Source organism: Mastigoproctus giganteus, chromosome 8 (assembly GCF_048544385.1).
Source record: "Mastigoproctus giganteus isolate SK-2022 chromosome 8, ASM4854438v1, whole genome shotgun sequence".
Classification (NCBI taxonomy): Eukaryota; Metazoa; Arthropoda; class Arachnida; order Uropygi; family Thelyphonidae; genus Mastigoproctus; species Mastigoproctus giganteus.
In genome coordinates, this window is record NC_143582.1 from 31,216,689 (window position 1) to 31,231,146 (window position 14,458).

The 14,458-nt window shown below is 35.6% G+C and overlaps 1 protein-coding gene across 1 annotated transcript in view; it reads left to right on the forward strand.

The window, feature by feature from the left end:
* LOC150081409 (kielin/chordin-like protein) overlaps positions 1–14,458 on the forward strand; it is a 572,736-nt gene that overhangs the window by 389,131 nt on the left and 169,147 nt on the right. The window contains exons 14-15 of the mRNA XM_090380194.1: positions 6,008–6,099; positions 9,733–9,814. Coding sequence (XP_090236320.1) covers positions 6,008–6,099; positions 9,733–9,814 — 174 coding nt within the window. The remainder of the gene's footprint in view (positions 1–6,007; positions 6,100–9,732; positions 9,815–14,458) is intronic.

Below are 14,458 nucleotides of genomic sequence, written 5' to 3' on the forward strand. Positions count from 1 at the left end.
AAGATTCGTCAAAATCCTTCTGACATCCTTTTGACGGAAGACCACAGGAGGCATTGAATGGAGCATGTTGGGAATGGTGGGAGGTGTTTTACCATGATCATTAATACATGAGTTTGAAGAAAAATGGGATGCTAGCAAGTCAGCTTTATCCTTGGCTGAAGTGACAACAGAACCATCTGGTTTGGACAGAGATGGGAGCAGAGATGGGCAAAAGTTGCAGCCAATAGCTTTGGCAAGAGACCAGAATGCTTGGCTACCATTAGGGCAGGAAGCAAGTTTTCTACTCTTAGCCTGTTCAAACTCTAGTTTGGACTGATTAATAACTGCTTTACAATTGTTGCAAGCTTTGGTGTAGGCAGAAAATGAAACTGAAGAATTAGAAACAAGCCAATTATGATATGCAACATTCTTCTCTTGAACAGCCTTAGCACATTTATTGGAAAACCAAGGTTTAGATAAAGGACAAGATTTTATAGTGGAGTGTGGGATAAAGGATTCCATTCCTGCAAGAATAATTTCACTGACATGATCTGAGCAAACGTTGACATCAGAAGTTTTGAAACAATAATCCGACCAAGGAAAAGAAGAAAAGAAGTCTCGCAGGACATCCCATTTTGCATTCTTGTAATGCCAAACAACACAAGGTTGGCAATAGCAGTGAGATAAAGTTTCCATTGGAGAAGAGACAATCACCAAGTTGTGATCTGAAGTGCTTAAAGGACTTCTCACTTCGACTGTGTATTTAGAAGGGTTGTTTGTGAGAAAAAGATCAAGCATATTGGCTGTATGATTAGGATTGTCCGGTATTCTTTTAGGTAAATGAACAATCAATCTGCAAGGTCATTAGTAATTGCAAAAGCCTCAGCATCTCGACCAGCTGAGTCGGTGTGACTAGAAAACGGAAGCCAGCTGGAGTTGTGAACATTAAAATCACAAAGGAAAATTACCTCACTGTTAGGAAAGTTGGACTGGAGAAAGTCAAGTTGCAAAGAGAGGAAGTCAAAGAGCTCCAAGTGATTAGTGGAGTTGGGAGAATGGTAGACAACAGATGAATTTGACACAATGAGGTAGAGAGATTTTAAGCAAGAGAAGATCAAGGAGAGGAGATTCCAAATTGCTAAGTCTCTGACAGGGAATATCAGAACGGACGTATGCACAAGTACCTTTGAGGTGAAAGGAATTATACAGTGAATAATTTGGGCATCTGAGATGAGCAGTAGTTGAATCAACCGATAACTGAGATTCTGTCAGAAAAAGTACATGGGGTTTAGCAGATTGCAAGTGGAAATGGACATCATTGAGATTAGAATTGAGACCACGTATATTTGTGAAATGAATTAGGAAGTGCTTGATAGGTTTAGATCTTTTCACAGATAAGCTTGCTCTATTAGTTTGACAATTCATGGTGTATTCAATAGTAAGAAAAAGTGGGTGGGACATGCTGTATGAAGTAATGAAATTTTTGGATATGGCATACACATGGTAAGAATATACCCAGATCCTTGACATAATGTGGCCTAGACAATGCTCTCCACATACATACTACTTGGACTCCCTCCAGTCACTATCTGGCAGAGTAGAGGTAGCAAGATTATATACTAGCTGATCTGGAAGCCTCCTGGAGAGTTACCAATAGGTTATTTCCAGTGTACTAACTAGCAGCTGGCCTGCAAACACCATTTTAGAGCTGTACTCTCGAAATGTAAGGAATATTGGATCTCACCACAATGTTCATCATAACCTCAAAAGTCATCAATCATACTGCATGATGGAAGAGGTGGGGAAGGGTTGACCGGAACTTAGCTCTAGAGAATAAACATGGGTTCCACCATTTCAAGCCTCCAATAAGCAAAGTGGTGGTATTGCACCAGTTGATGAGAGTCATCTACCACCTAGTACTGCCTGGTAACATAGAGGGGCGATGTTTCTCCATGTGGTGTGGGCACCACACCTCGACCCCTGCATACGTTGGTTCACACCTGGGTGGTCACCCACCATGTACTGTGCATGGAGTTATTAACAGTCCCACCATTGTGAAGGTGCAAGCAGAGAATTTGGCTGTCGCAGACCATCCGGACTTCACCGAAATTGGGTCCACTTGACTTGAGTGTCACCCGAATATCAGTTCCATCAGCGTTTTAGACTCCCAGGCAGCAAGTACAGCTTGTCTGGCATATTGAGAGAATGTCTGTGACACCCTCAAGGACCATCCAGTTATATTAAAAAAGGCAGCAAAGGAAGTAAGCAAACCCTTAGCCATAATTATGAAACCATCCTTGGACTCAGCGGAGGTCCCCATGGACTGGAGATTTGCAAATGTGTCCCCAGTTCACAAATGGGGATCAAAGGGCGAAAAAAATAATTATAGACCTGTTTGTTTAACTTCTGTTCCAGGGAAAATAATGTAGTCACTGGTTAAAGAGATGATACAGGATCTCCTAAACAAGATTGCAGTAATAGTTCAGACACAGCATGGGTTTGTTAAGGGGAAGTCTTGTATGACAAATTTGATTGGATAATATGATGTGGGCACAACTGGATGCAAAGGATAATTTTGATATTATATACTTGGATTTTAAATTTTTGGTACTGTGGCACATTGAAGTCTACTGTACAAATTGGAGTAGATAACATTAAGGGCAAGTTGCTACAATGGATAAAAGGATGGTTGAGTAGGAGAAGACAGAGCGTGGTTATCAATGGGCACTGTTCTTCATGGAATAATATTATTAGTGGAGTCCTCCAGGGTTCGGTGTTAGGCCCATTGTTGTTTTCGGTATTTATCAATGATATTAATGAAGGAATATCAGGGTTAATGTCTAAGTTTGCAGATGATATGAAGGTTGGCAGGGTTGTTAATGGCAGTAATGATAGTACGCTACTGCAACAGGATCTGGAAAAGTTGAGCAGATGGGCTGAGAGGTGGCAACTGAAGTTTAACATTAAACTTCAGTCAATTGATTGTAAAACGCATATGGGTAGCAGTAACCCAAGAGTACCATGCCAACTGGGTGGTACTATGCTCATGAACTCAGGGTAGTGGAGAATGAAAACGACTGGGGGGGGGGTAATTGTGCAGTCAGATATGAAGTTTTCTGATCAGAGCAAAAAAAGACTACAAGAGTAGCTCATTGTGTCTTGTCAATGATATATATAGGAATTATGTTAGCAGGGATAGCGGGTGATTGTCCCCTTGTATAAGGCAATGGTTAGGCCGCACCTTGAGTACTGTATACAGCTCTGGAGGCCTCATTTTAGGAAAGATGTAGAGCTGCTGGAATGAGTACAGAAAAGAGGAATGAGATTGGTGAGTGGAATAAAGGGTTGGTATTACCAAGAAAGGTTTAAGTTCTGCAAATTGCAGCTTCTGGGGTCTAAGCACCTGCAAGGTGATCTAATTGAGATGTATAAGGCCTTGAATAGTTTGCGCGAGCTCAATGCTAATGGACTCTTCCTTTTACTCAGATTACTCACCTAAGGGGGCATAAATTCAAATTGAGGGAAAACAATTGTAGAATAGATGTGCAGAAATGTACCTTTAGTCAGTGGGTGTTTGATTGGTGGAACAAACTTCCGTCTGTTGTAGTGGAGGTCAGCAACTTAAATAAGTTCAAGGCAGAACTAGAGAAACATTTGGAGTGAATGGATGGGTGAAATGGGAACTGTTTTTTTTTTTTTTTTTTTTTTTGGCTGATGCTATATAAGCTTGCTTTCTTGCATCATATTCCTCTACTAATGCTAATGCAACCCTAACCTCATTACTTAACCACCTCTGATTCCTCTGAGAGAATTTCAAAACAGCAATTGTAATTTTGAAATGTTATTCCGAAAGCCAAAAGGATGTACCTTGTTAATAAAATTGCTTTATCAGAAGAACAGAAATTTCTTGAGCGTATTTAGAAAAAAAAATTGCGATTAAAAAGATTAAGAAGAGGACCACTTTGCTAAAACAGGTTACACAAAATGATGAGAAAATTCAAAGATATGAGCAACATCTATAGCTTATGGCAGAAGATGTCCCCTAGTCATTGCAGCTGTTGTTGAAAGGATTGCTGTTGCTGTGGTTAAAGGTGCAGTACAAAATCAATATTAGTTCATTATTGCTAGGGTAGTACTGCAACAGCTTAACATTCCATGGTGAACTGTAAATTGTTTTGATTTATCATTCATTAGTTCCCATACAAGATCAGTGTAGTGTAACAGCTGACATGAACTGAACCAGATCAACATAATGACTTTGCTGTGTGGTTTCTGTCAAGGATGAAGGTTGAAAATGAGACCAGGGAACACCTTGTGGACTGATGAGGCTCATTTCCAGTGAAGTGGTAGCATGAATGCCCATAATTGTCAGCATGGAGCATCATCATCTCCAGGTATTGTGGGCTTACAGTGAATGTCATAATTTGGCCAATTTTCTTTGAGAAGAAAAATGGCCTGATTACAGTCTAGAGATGTGTACTGTGACAGCTGAGTGGTACTGCAGTTTTTTGAGGTAGCTAAGTTAAGATAGTTGTAGTGCTGCCTAAGCAAAACATTTTTCCACAATCTTGACACTGAATGAAGTAAACAAGAGTATTCATTGAAAGACTATAATAATGTGTAGCTTTTCATATTCCGAACTCGGGCATCTGAACAAATTTATGATTTTCTGCTCTTCTTAGAGACATTTACCTCATGTTATGTTGAGAATCAGATTCTTAATCTATTCCCATTAATGTAGACCCATTCATTAGATTTGTAAAAGTGCTAATTATTAGACACCAATCAGGTAAACATTTTTATTACACAGATCCAATAACCTACAATCAAAATTAAAATACCAATTTTTTCAATATAAATAAAGACTAATAAATTTTCTGTATCTCAACATTCATGGTGAATATTTTCTTATACACTAAAATTTATAGAAAGAGCACATATACAAACAAATTTTTATATTACTGGTCATATCTCAGTTTTAGCATGGAAAAGTCAATATTGTATTCTCAGGTTCACAATGCATTATCTTCTACTACCGATTGAAATTATTTTATTTTGAATTAGAGTACATGAAACAGAAGTTCCTCAAAGGATATCTCTTAAACTTATCAATAATACCATTGAGAAAACACATTATCATCATGCTGTCATACCCCATCTACTTTATTGTAAGGAAATGTAACCATCAAAAGTTTGAACAAAATCTCAAATTGGCTTTTATATCACTGTTATCATAGATATTGTATTTTTGCCTTATAACAAAATAAAGAAAAAAATCTGAATACAAAACACTATGTAATATTATGATAATCTTTTAGTGAATATTTTGTACCTTATTTTCTGTTAAGGTGTGCAGTGGCTTTTGTACTTTATTTAGCTTAACAGTAAACAGGGTACAAAAGGCAGTGCATCAGTGCCCTCATGGGTAGCACGTACTGCCATCCTCCCCACACCAGATAGAAAAGACCTGAATTCAAGTCCTGTTGATGACATGAGGAATTTTTATGGGCTTTTTTCATAACGTGGCTGAGTTAGTCAGTCTCAGGTGAGAGTAGCATGGTTTTTCTTCCTGGAAACTTGGGTTTTCCATCTAGCAAACAGAAATCGACCATAGAACACAATTTACAGACAGTATTTAGTATTAGCAATGGCCACATGGTGCAAGGAAGCCTATTCTGCACCAGCCAGAAAAAAAAAAAAAAAAAGTGTATAAAAGTATAGTAAAAAAAACAGTATATATGGAGCAATATGGCCTTAGTTGCCGATGCTCCTAAAACCCTATAACAACAATATACACAGTCCATCAGCTATAAAATGATATCTTTATTATCTGAACTCAGCATATATACAAATCTTATATTGGTATACAATGTGATTTCAGATATTTTTGCTATTAAAAAGATATTAAAAAATTGTTATATTGCTATTTTTGGAGTTAGACCCTAAATTTTTTTTTTTTGTTTCAGAAAATTAACAAACTAAAAAATGATGCTATAGCTACCCATATAATTATAACTATTTATTATAGCATCGTCTGAAATATTACATGAGAAACGTACTCCTCAAAGTGAAGAAGAAACATATGCTGAAAAAATGAAAGAATTACAAAAAGAGTGCAAGGTAGGTTAAAATTGCATATTGCTGATAAAATTAAATTTAAAAGGCAATCTGCATTTTTTAAAAACATTGGTGAAGAAATTTTTCTTTGTTTTTCTTATCTGAAATATGCTCACTAAAAATTTTTCCTTCATTAGAAAACATAGAAACATATGCACTCACTTGTATCTTCTATTTTTCTTTCTCCCTCTCTCTCTCTCTCACACACTCGGTCAGTCACTCACTCTGTTGCCTTTTACTTTTCTCCAATCAGGGAAATGCCATTTATATTTATACACTACCACAACCATGTAAACCTCTGATTTACATGGCACGACTACATAGATCAGTGGAGTTTACAACTAGTCATTCAACAAGAATATTATCATTAACTTTATTTAATGGATCTATATGGAATACAAAGTTGGGCAAGCTGTTGGAAGAATAACTATCTGTATAATAGAAAACACATTCAGGCGTCCTCCCTGCTTAGACTTAAAAACAGAGCATACTAAATGAATCTGTATTAAGCAGGGGTTGGGTTAAAAAATTGTTCTTATTCAATAGGTTATTATATGTAGCAGAAATCTTTAAATATAATATTAAATAAAGAAATAGTATGTGTTCAAGAAAATGCAGAACCTTAAAATTACAGAACCTATATGTAGTGTACTTCCATCATTTACAATAACAGCTTGCGATACTGTTAATTTTTAGATCACTCAACAACACTAAATGAAGTGTTAATTTAGCACTCTACGAGATCCATTTTTTTTTGGAATATCCAATTTAGTTTCCATTGATAAGTTTTTCAACAGCTTTTTGCCTTCTTAACACTAGCTGACTCACTTGATCTCTTTGAGACCTTTTTAAAAACAGAGAAGTTGAAACTAACTACATGGTAAATTAAAATAAATCATGTGGACACAAAATGCACATTTGCAATATGTAGACCAGAACTGACTGGAAACCAAAACTAAACTGGAAACAGCATTGTTCAAAGGTGTGCTGCTGTGCAGTGGACAGTTAAAAGTAACTTCCTGTTAGGCTACAACAGTTCTTAAAGAGAAGTTTTATAAATAACACCAGTTAATTAGAACCCCCTGAGTGGGCATTCCCTTTTCCATAATACCACTGGGTGGTAGGATATATAAATTATAATTTTTGTAATATGCTAGAAATAGCACGTGACTATAGCATTTTGCAGCCACGGATGCAGGAAACTTCTACCAGCATAAACAACTACAAAAACTTAACATAGAGGTGTAAATTAATTATGGGAACATAAAATTCTTTTGAGACAATACACAGACACTCAGTTTTTCCTCATTATAAATTGGAATTGCTTTGCGTCATTTACAGTTTTGTCAACAATTCATCATTTCCTCATCAGTTACTGTATTAGTTGATAGTCAATTTTTAATAGTGAAATCAAAGCACGTACTTTTGAAGACATGCACTGTGAATTACAATTAATTAGATAATCAAATGCCCAAACACCTGCTAATGGGTAACTCTTTCCAAGGCATTTGGAGTCAATAGCACTATTCTGGGGGGACAGAGAACAACTGTTTGGGGGTGGTGGAAGAGAGGTATCAAAATATACAGAGTTGAGTAAACCATTCTATAGTGGGAATCAACTGTACTTCAAAATATGAAATCAGAACTAAAAATATCCCTGAAAATCCAATGATGATCAAAATGAGATACAAGGTTCTCTTATTATCCTATTACAGACGTTACAAATACATGTAAAATATTCCACGCCATATACAGTGTTCACATTATATAAGAATAGAAGCACAACAAACAAAACAAAACATTATATTGCATCAGTGACATTGTATCATATTTACAAATATAAAATTCTGTTCCTAAAAATGGCTAAATGTAATTCATAAGTGTTGCCTCAGGCAACACTTATGAATTACATTTAGCCATTTTTAGGAACCTACCCAAATTACCTACCCAAATCATCCCATCCTATAGCCCTACACAATTAGATTAAGATCTATATTATCTCCACACAAATTTATAACCCACAGAACCCAACTCTTTTTGCCTAGTGTGAATGCAACTACTTAATTTTTCCAATGAGTATTTTGCTTTGTGGGATGGCTGGATGAGTGGACAGTTGCTCAAAGTAGGTATATTCATGGTCACTTGGTAAATCTAGCTGAATGGCCAGGCCTTATTTACAGTATGAAACATTTTTCACAACTTTTGTTTTACCTGAATTATATACTGTATGTGTAAAAGGCAGTATTTAAATGTATTACATTGTTAAATTGAAATTTTATTAATGAGATGAAATTTAAATGTCTTTCTTCATATATCCAAATGAAGATACAGCAAACCCCCGCTATTCGTGGTTTCGCGTATTCGCGATCGCCGATTTAATATAAAATGAAACCTAAAAAAATGTGAATTTTAAAGCGCCGTGAATATTTTCCGTCATAAAAAAACATGGGCGTGGCTAGAATTATCTTTCCCAGTCAAAACAGCGCTCAGTTGTGGGGGAGAGGGGTGACAAAATCGCAAGCGTGGATGTTTCTCGCTAATCCTTGTTCAGTATGTGTTATGCGCTTGTCATGGAAGGTTTCGTCGTTTGCTTTTAATTTCTATGCTTATAAATTGAATAAATTTATCAATTTATAAATTGATATGCTTAAAAAAATGATAAATCTACCGTTTTGCAGTGTAAAACAGACTTTTTCGAATGTGTTAACGGAAGAAAATGACTTTATTGTGGACAAATTCTTTCTAACCCGTACAAAAATATGGCTACGAATAACAAGAGAAATGTGAAAATATCAAAGAAGGTGATGACATTAGCGAATAAAATTGAGTTATTAGATAAAATTTCTAATGGTGAAAGTGTCTCCTCAGTGTAAAAATATTATAAAATCAATGAGTCAACGGTACGATCAATCAAAAAAATCGGAAGAAAAAATTCGCCATAGTGTCCGTGAAAACGCGCTAATTGCTTCAAAAATTTGCTCTGTAGCTCGTTATGTTAAATTAGTAAAAATGGAAAAAGCTTTAAATCTGCAGATAGAAGACCGAACTCAAAATAAAATTCCGTTAAGTTCACTCATCATTCGTGAAAAGGCAAAACTCCTTTATCAGCACTTTAGCGAAACTGGTGATAGCACTGGCGGGATAAGTTTTTTTGCTAGCAAAGGCACTGGTTTGAAAGATTTGTTTGAAATTTCTAATAAATATTACATTTAATATTAAATTGTTTCTTATTTTCATTTCGATGCCATATGCTTGCATTTCACTATGTACTGTCTATGTACATAGTCATATTATGAAGGTACATATAATACATATATAGACAAAATTTTAGACTAGTTTTTCTTATATATTTCATACTTTGGAACGGAACCCCTTTATTTCTATGGGAGCCATAACTCAGTATTCGCGTTTTCGGTATTCGCGACATTTCTCAGGAACGTAACCTGAGAAATGTCACAAATATGAATAATTCTTCATATATCCAAATGAAGAATTTGGATATATGAAGATTTTAATTCTATTAAAATAATGGAATTAAAATCTGTATGCCTTTTTTTTCCTTTAGAAATACAGAATCTTCATAACATTACACATTATAGAAATATTTTTCAGTTTTTTATTTTTTTTATATTTCAGGAAATGAAATGCCCATCAGGTGAAGCCTGCATGATTAAACGTGTTACATGCATTACTGCACCATGTTTTCCAGTTCCTACGTGTAAGTTTGTTCTTTCTAACTAAATTAATGATAATATACTGCTGTCCGTTTTTTCAGATTTTACTGATAAAAAAAAACATATTTAATAATAACTTGCTAAAAATTAACACAGGGCGGACATAATGCACTTTGTACACAAACCAAACATATAACTAGAAAAAAAAATTTTAGTATATACTTTTCCAGTTAAAAAATAATTAATTATGCAGGTAAAATATGAGCACCATACTGGAGGAATACTAAAATTCAGTTTGATCGATTAGTTTTAGATAGATAGTATATTTTTGTAAACAAAAATATACTATATATTTGTATATTCAGCTGTGGAGTATATGGTGCAGTATATTCAGCTGTGGAGTATATGGTGCAGTATATTCAGTTTTGGAGTACATGGTGCAGTATATTCAATTATGGAGTATATTTTTGTAAACAAAAATATACTCCATAATTGAATATACTGCACCGAATGCAGCACTGGTACTCCTTAAAGGTGGATGTTTACTGTCAGAAGTTTCCCTGTGTGAAATTAGTGGGTAATTGATATGCTTTTTTTTCTTGTATCTACACACACACACACACCCCTACACCTGTCCTCTGTGTGCTGCTGCTACCTGTAGTGGTAAAAATACAAGGGTTGGTCCATAAGTAATGACTCTTGGCAACAAATTTTTTTGTAATTGAGTTGGCATGATGAAGTTTATATATTGCTATTTAGATATTAAGATATAAAAGTGCTAAAATGAAATTTCTGTTTTCACAGATCTGATGCAGTGAACAGCAAACTGATGTCCATTTCCACCAACAGTGATACAGTTGCTTTTCAAGTTGGAGAAAACTTGGTTGCCCTGATTTTCATTGATTTTCCATTTTTCATGGAAAATCAATGAAAGTATGCCTTGTAGATGGCTTGTATGTTTTAAAGGAGGAGGCACTGACATTTATGACTGGCCAAGGTGTGGAAGATGAATATTTGTGTGCATTGGAGAAAATGCTGAGATTCTGGATGAAGTGATTAAAAAAAATAGGACAATAATCACATATGCAATGATGCAAACACTAGGATTTTCAAAGAGAGGTATATTAACCCTTTTAGACACATTAAATTTTATAGAAAAATATGCTGCAAATGGGTACCTAAGCTATTAACAGAATGAAATTGTCCAGGCATAAAATCTACCAAGATCTTTTAGAATTGCAGGAGGGCAATAATTCAAGGAGTTTTTTTAAAGGCCTGATAACAGGTGATGACACCTTAATCTTCAATTATGACACGACACTTATTCTAAATGCCAGTCTGTGGAATGAACACATCCATCATCTCCTGTGAAGAAAAAACATCAAATTGTCAGATCACCACAAAAAATTATTCAGACAGTCAGCATAGAGAAGGCCTAATTTTAATTTTTTAGAGAAAGATCAGAGTATTAATAAGAAAAGATATTTCTGAACATTGGATATGCTTAATAAGGCTGTGAAAGCACTTACAGGACACCAAATCACATTACACCATGATAATGCTAGGTTATGCACTGTCCAATATAACTCACATGAAAATTGCAGTCCTGCATGTAGTACAGACTTGGCTCTGTTTGATTTTTTATTTCTATATGGGCATATGAAGCTATATTTTCTTGGAAAACACTTTTTTGAGCAACTCATTGCTCAAAAAGACAATGACGGGCTGGCTTCAACAGCAGAGTTCATCCTTTTACCATAGTGCATATGTGAATTGGAAAGAATGATGGCAAAAATGTATTGATAAACAAGGTGGATACATTGAATAATGTAGTAATAGCCATATAGTGCAAGGAAGCCACAGACTTTTGCTGCAGTGGCCAAAAGGAAAAAAAAAACAAGTAGATAAGAAAATACAAATTATTTGCTTCCCACCTCACTTAAGTAATTATCTAGTTGACCTTTGAATTTATTCAAACAGTCAGCCTCAACTACCTGTGAAGGCAACCTGTCCCAGCATTCAACGACTCGCTGGCTAAAAGAAACTTCCTGCAATCTAACCTAAACTTCTTACCCAGTAATTTGAATTTATGCTCCCTAGTTCTGTAATTCTCTTTAATGATGAAAATTCCACCTTCATTCATTTTAATAACCCCTTTCAGAGCCTTATAAACTTCAATCAGGTCACCTCTGAGGTGCCTGATTGCCCAATAATCGGAGTCTTTTCTTGTATGGTCACCCATTTGCCGATCTCACCATGCAAGTTGCCTGTCTTTGGACCCTTTCGAGTAGGCTGAGTTTTTTTTTTTTTTTTTTTTTTTCAGATGAGGCCTCCATACCTGAACACAGTATTTCAAATGTGGTCTTACAATTGCCTTATACAGTGGGATTATGACTTTCATATCTTTACAAGATAATGTTTGATTAATCATCGATAGGACATGGACTTTTCTCAGTACCTGTTTACACTGCCCAGAAAACTTTGCATCTGCTCATGTTATAACTCCCAGATCCCTATCTTCCTCTACTGTTTTTAATTCAACCCTACCAAGTGTATAATATATTTTGGAATTGCTATTTCCCAAATATAAGACCTTGCGTTTTGCTGCATTAAAACATAGCTGCCACCTTTCTGATCATTCATTCAGCCTGTTCAAGTTATCCTGAAAGAATGCTGCTTGGTACTGATCATTAACTACTGTACCAATCTTTAAGTTTTCTGCAAATTTTAACATTGTCTTCTATCCTTTCGAGAAACAACAGTGGTTCAAGAACCGATCCTTGGGGGACTCCACTTCTGATATTACACCAATCTGAAGAATATCCATTAATCACAACCCTCTGCTTTCTGCCCTGTAGCCACCCAGCAATCCATCTTAAAATCTTACCAGTAATTCCAACCTGTTCAAGCTTATACAGTAACCTCTCATGAGGGACTGAGTCAAATGCCCTACTAAAATCCAAATAAACTATATCGAATTTGTTCCCTACATCCAGCTCGTCAGTAGCTGTGTCAAAATAACCTACTAAGTTAGTTAAATGTGATTTTCTCTTAACAAAACCATGTTGTGTGTTATTCAGAATGTTGTATCTATGTAATTGTCCCTGGATTGCACTCAATCATTTCCTCTAAGATTTTCCCTACCACTGAAGTCAGATTAAAAGGTTTGTATTTACTGACTTGGCACCTCCGTAGCCAGGTGGGCAGGAGCAGCAGTGCGCAGCACTGCTGCTCCTGCCCACCTGGATTTAATCACCTGGATCTAATCTTCTTGATTAGACCGGGGTTCGAGCCCGTGACCACCAAATACAGAGGATGCGGAAAGGTCAGGAAATGACCACCGCATATCCCCAGAGCAATATGGCCTTTGCTCCCAGAACTGCCTTTATGTATTGGTGATACGTTGGCACTTCTCCAGTCCAAAGGAATCTCCTCTGAGTCCAAAGATGCCCTCATATTTAACTTCAATGGTTCAATAGACTCGCTGATGGCCTTCCTCAAAATTACTGGATATATGCTATCAACTCCAGGAGCCTTACTTGCCTTTATGCTCAAACGTTTTTATAATAAATAGTCATCTGTAAAATAAAACAGTCACATGTAATGTACTCATGCTTGCCAGTGTTGTTGAAATTTTATATTTGACTTTTTAGAATTATTTCCTGAGCCATCCCCAGGTTTCTTTAAAATCAGACAAATAGAAATCTGTCAGTTATTATTTCATTTTTTCATACATATTGCATAGGCTATCCATATACTGATTGTTGTAGCTGAAACACTGGATAATATGTCTGTTGCCATATGTGCTGATTTGAGGAATCAATGCACAGAAATGGAATATATTCTGGTTCACACATAAAAGTTACTGCTTTTTGGTCAGTTTTTTTGTTATAAATCATGAATTACAGTATACTGTTTGCTAGCACACCTGAAATGAAAGCATACATTAACTAACTTGTGATTCCTATAATTGAAAATTTAATTCCAGTAAGATGCACTGTGAAATATAGATTTTGGATTATTTGAATCCATATATTGAAATTTGATTCCATATAGTGAATATGTAATCATGCTGTGTGTTTGACTTTTATAACATATAAATGAAGTAAATAACTCTAAAATATGATTTATTGTCTTTCATAATAACATATGTCATTTTCCTATTGCTCTGTATAAAAACAGCAGTAATAATAATAATTATTATTATTAATTTGGAAAAACTGTTTCAGACCACTATTTTAATGCATTGTGGTTAGGGAGATCATATTAAGTTTACAAGTTTCACTTTTAAAAGTTGGAAGGCATGATAAAGCACCAAAAATAGATCAGTGGTACATCTAATGCATCTGTGCTTGTTACAAAATGACACACTCACTCACTCACTCACCCACCCAAACACCCAGTGATTCATTCCACTCACTCACTTACCCACCTAGTGATTCATTCTATTCACATAAATTTTAACATATATTAGCATTAGCAAGGGCACATGATGCAAGAAAGCAAGCTTATATAGCATCAGCCAAAAAAAACACACACACACACACACACACACACATAAACACATCCCTTCTCATTTCATTCATCCAAATGTTTGTCTAGTTCTGCCTTGAATCTGTTTAAGCTGCCAACTTCTACAACGATGGACGTTTGCTCCAGCAATCAACCATTCGCTGGCTAAAGGCAAA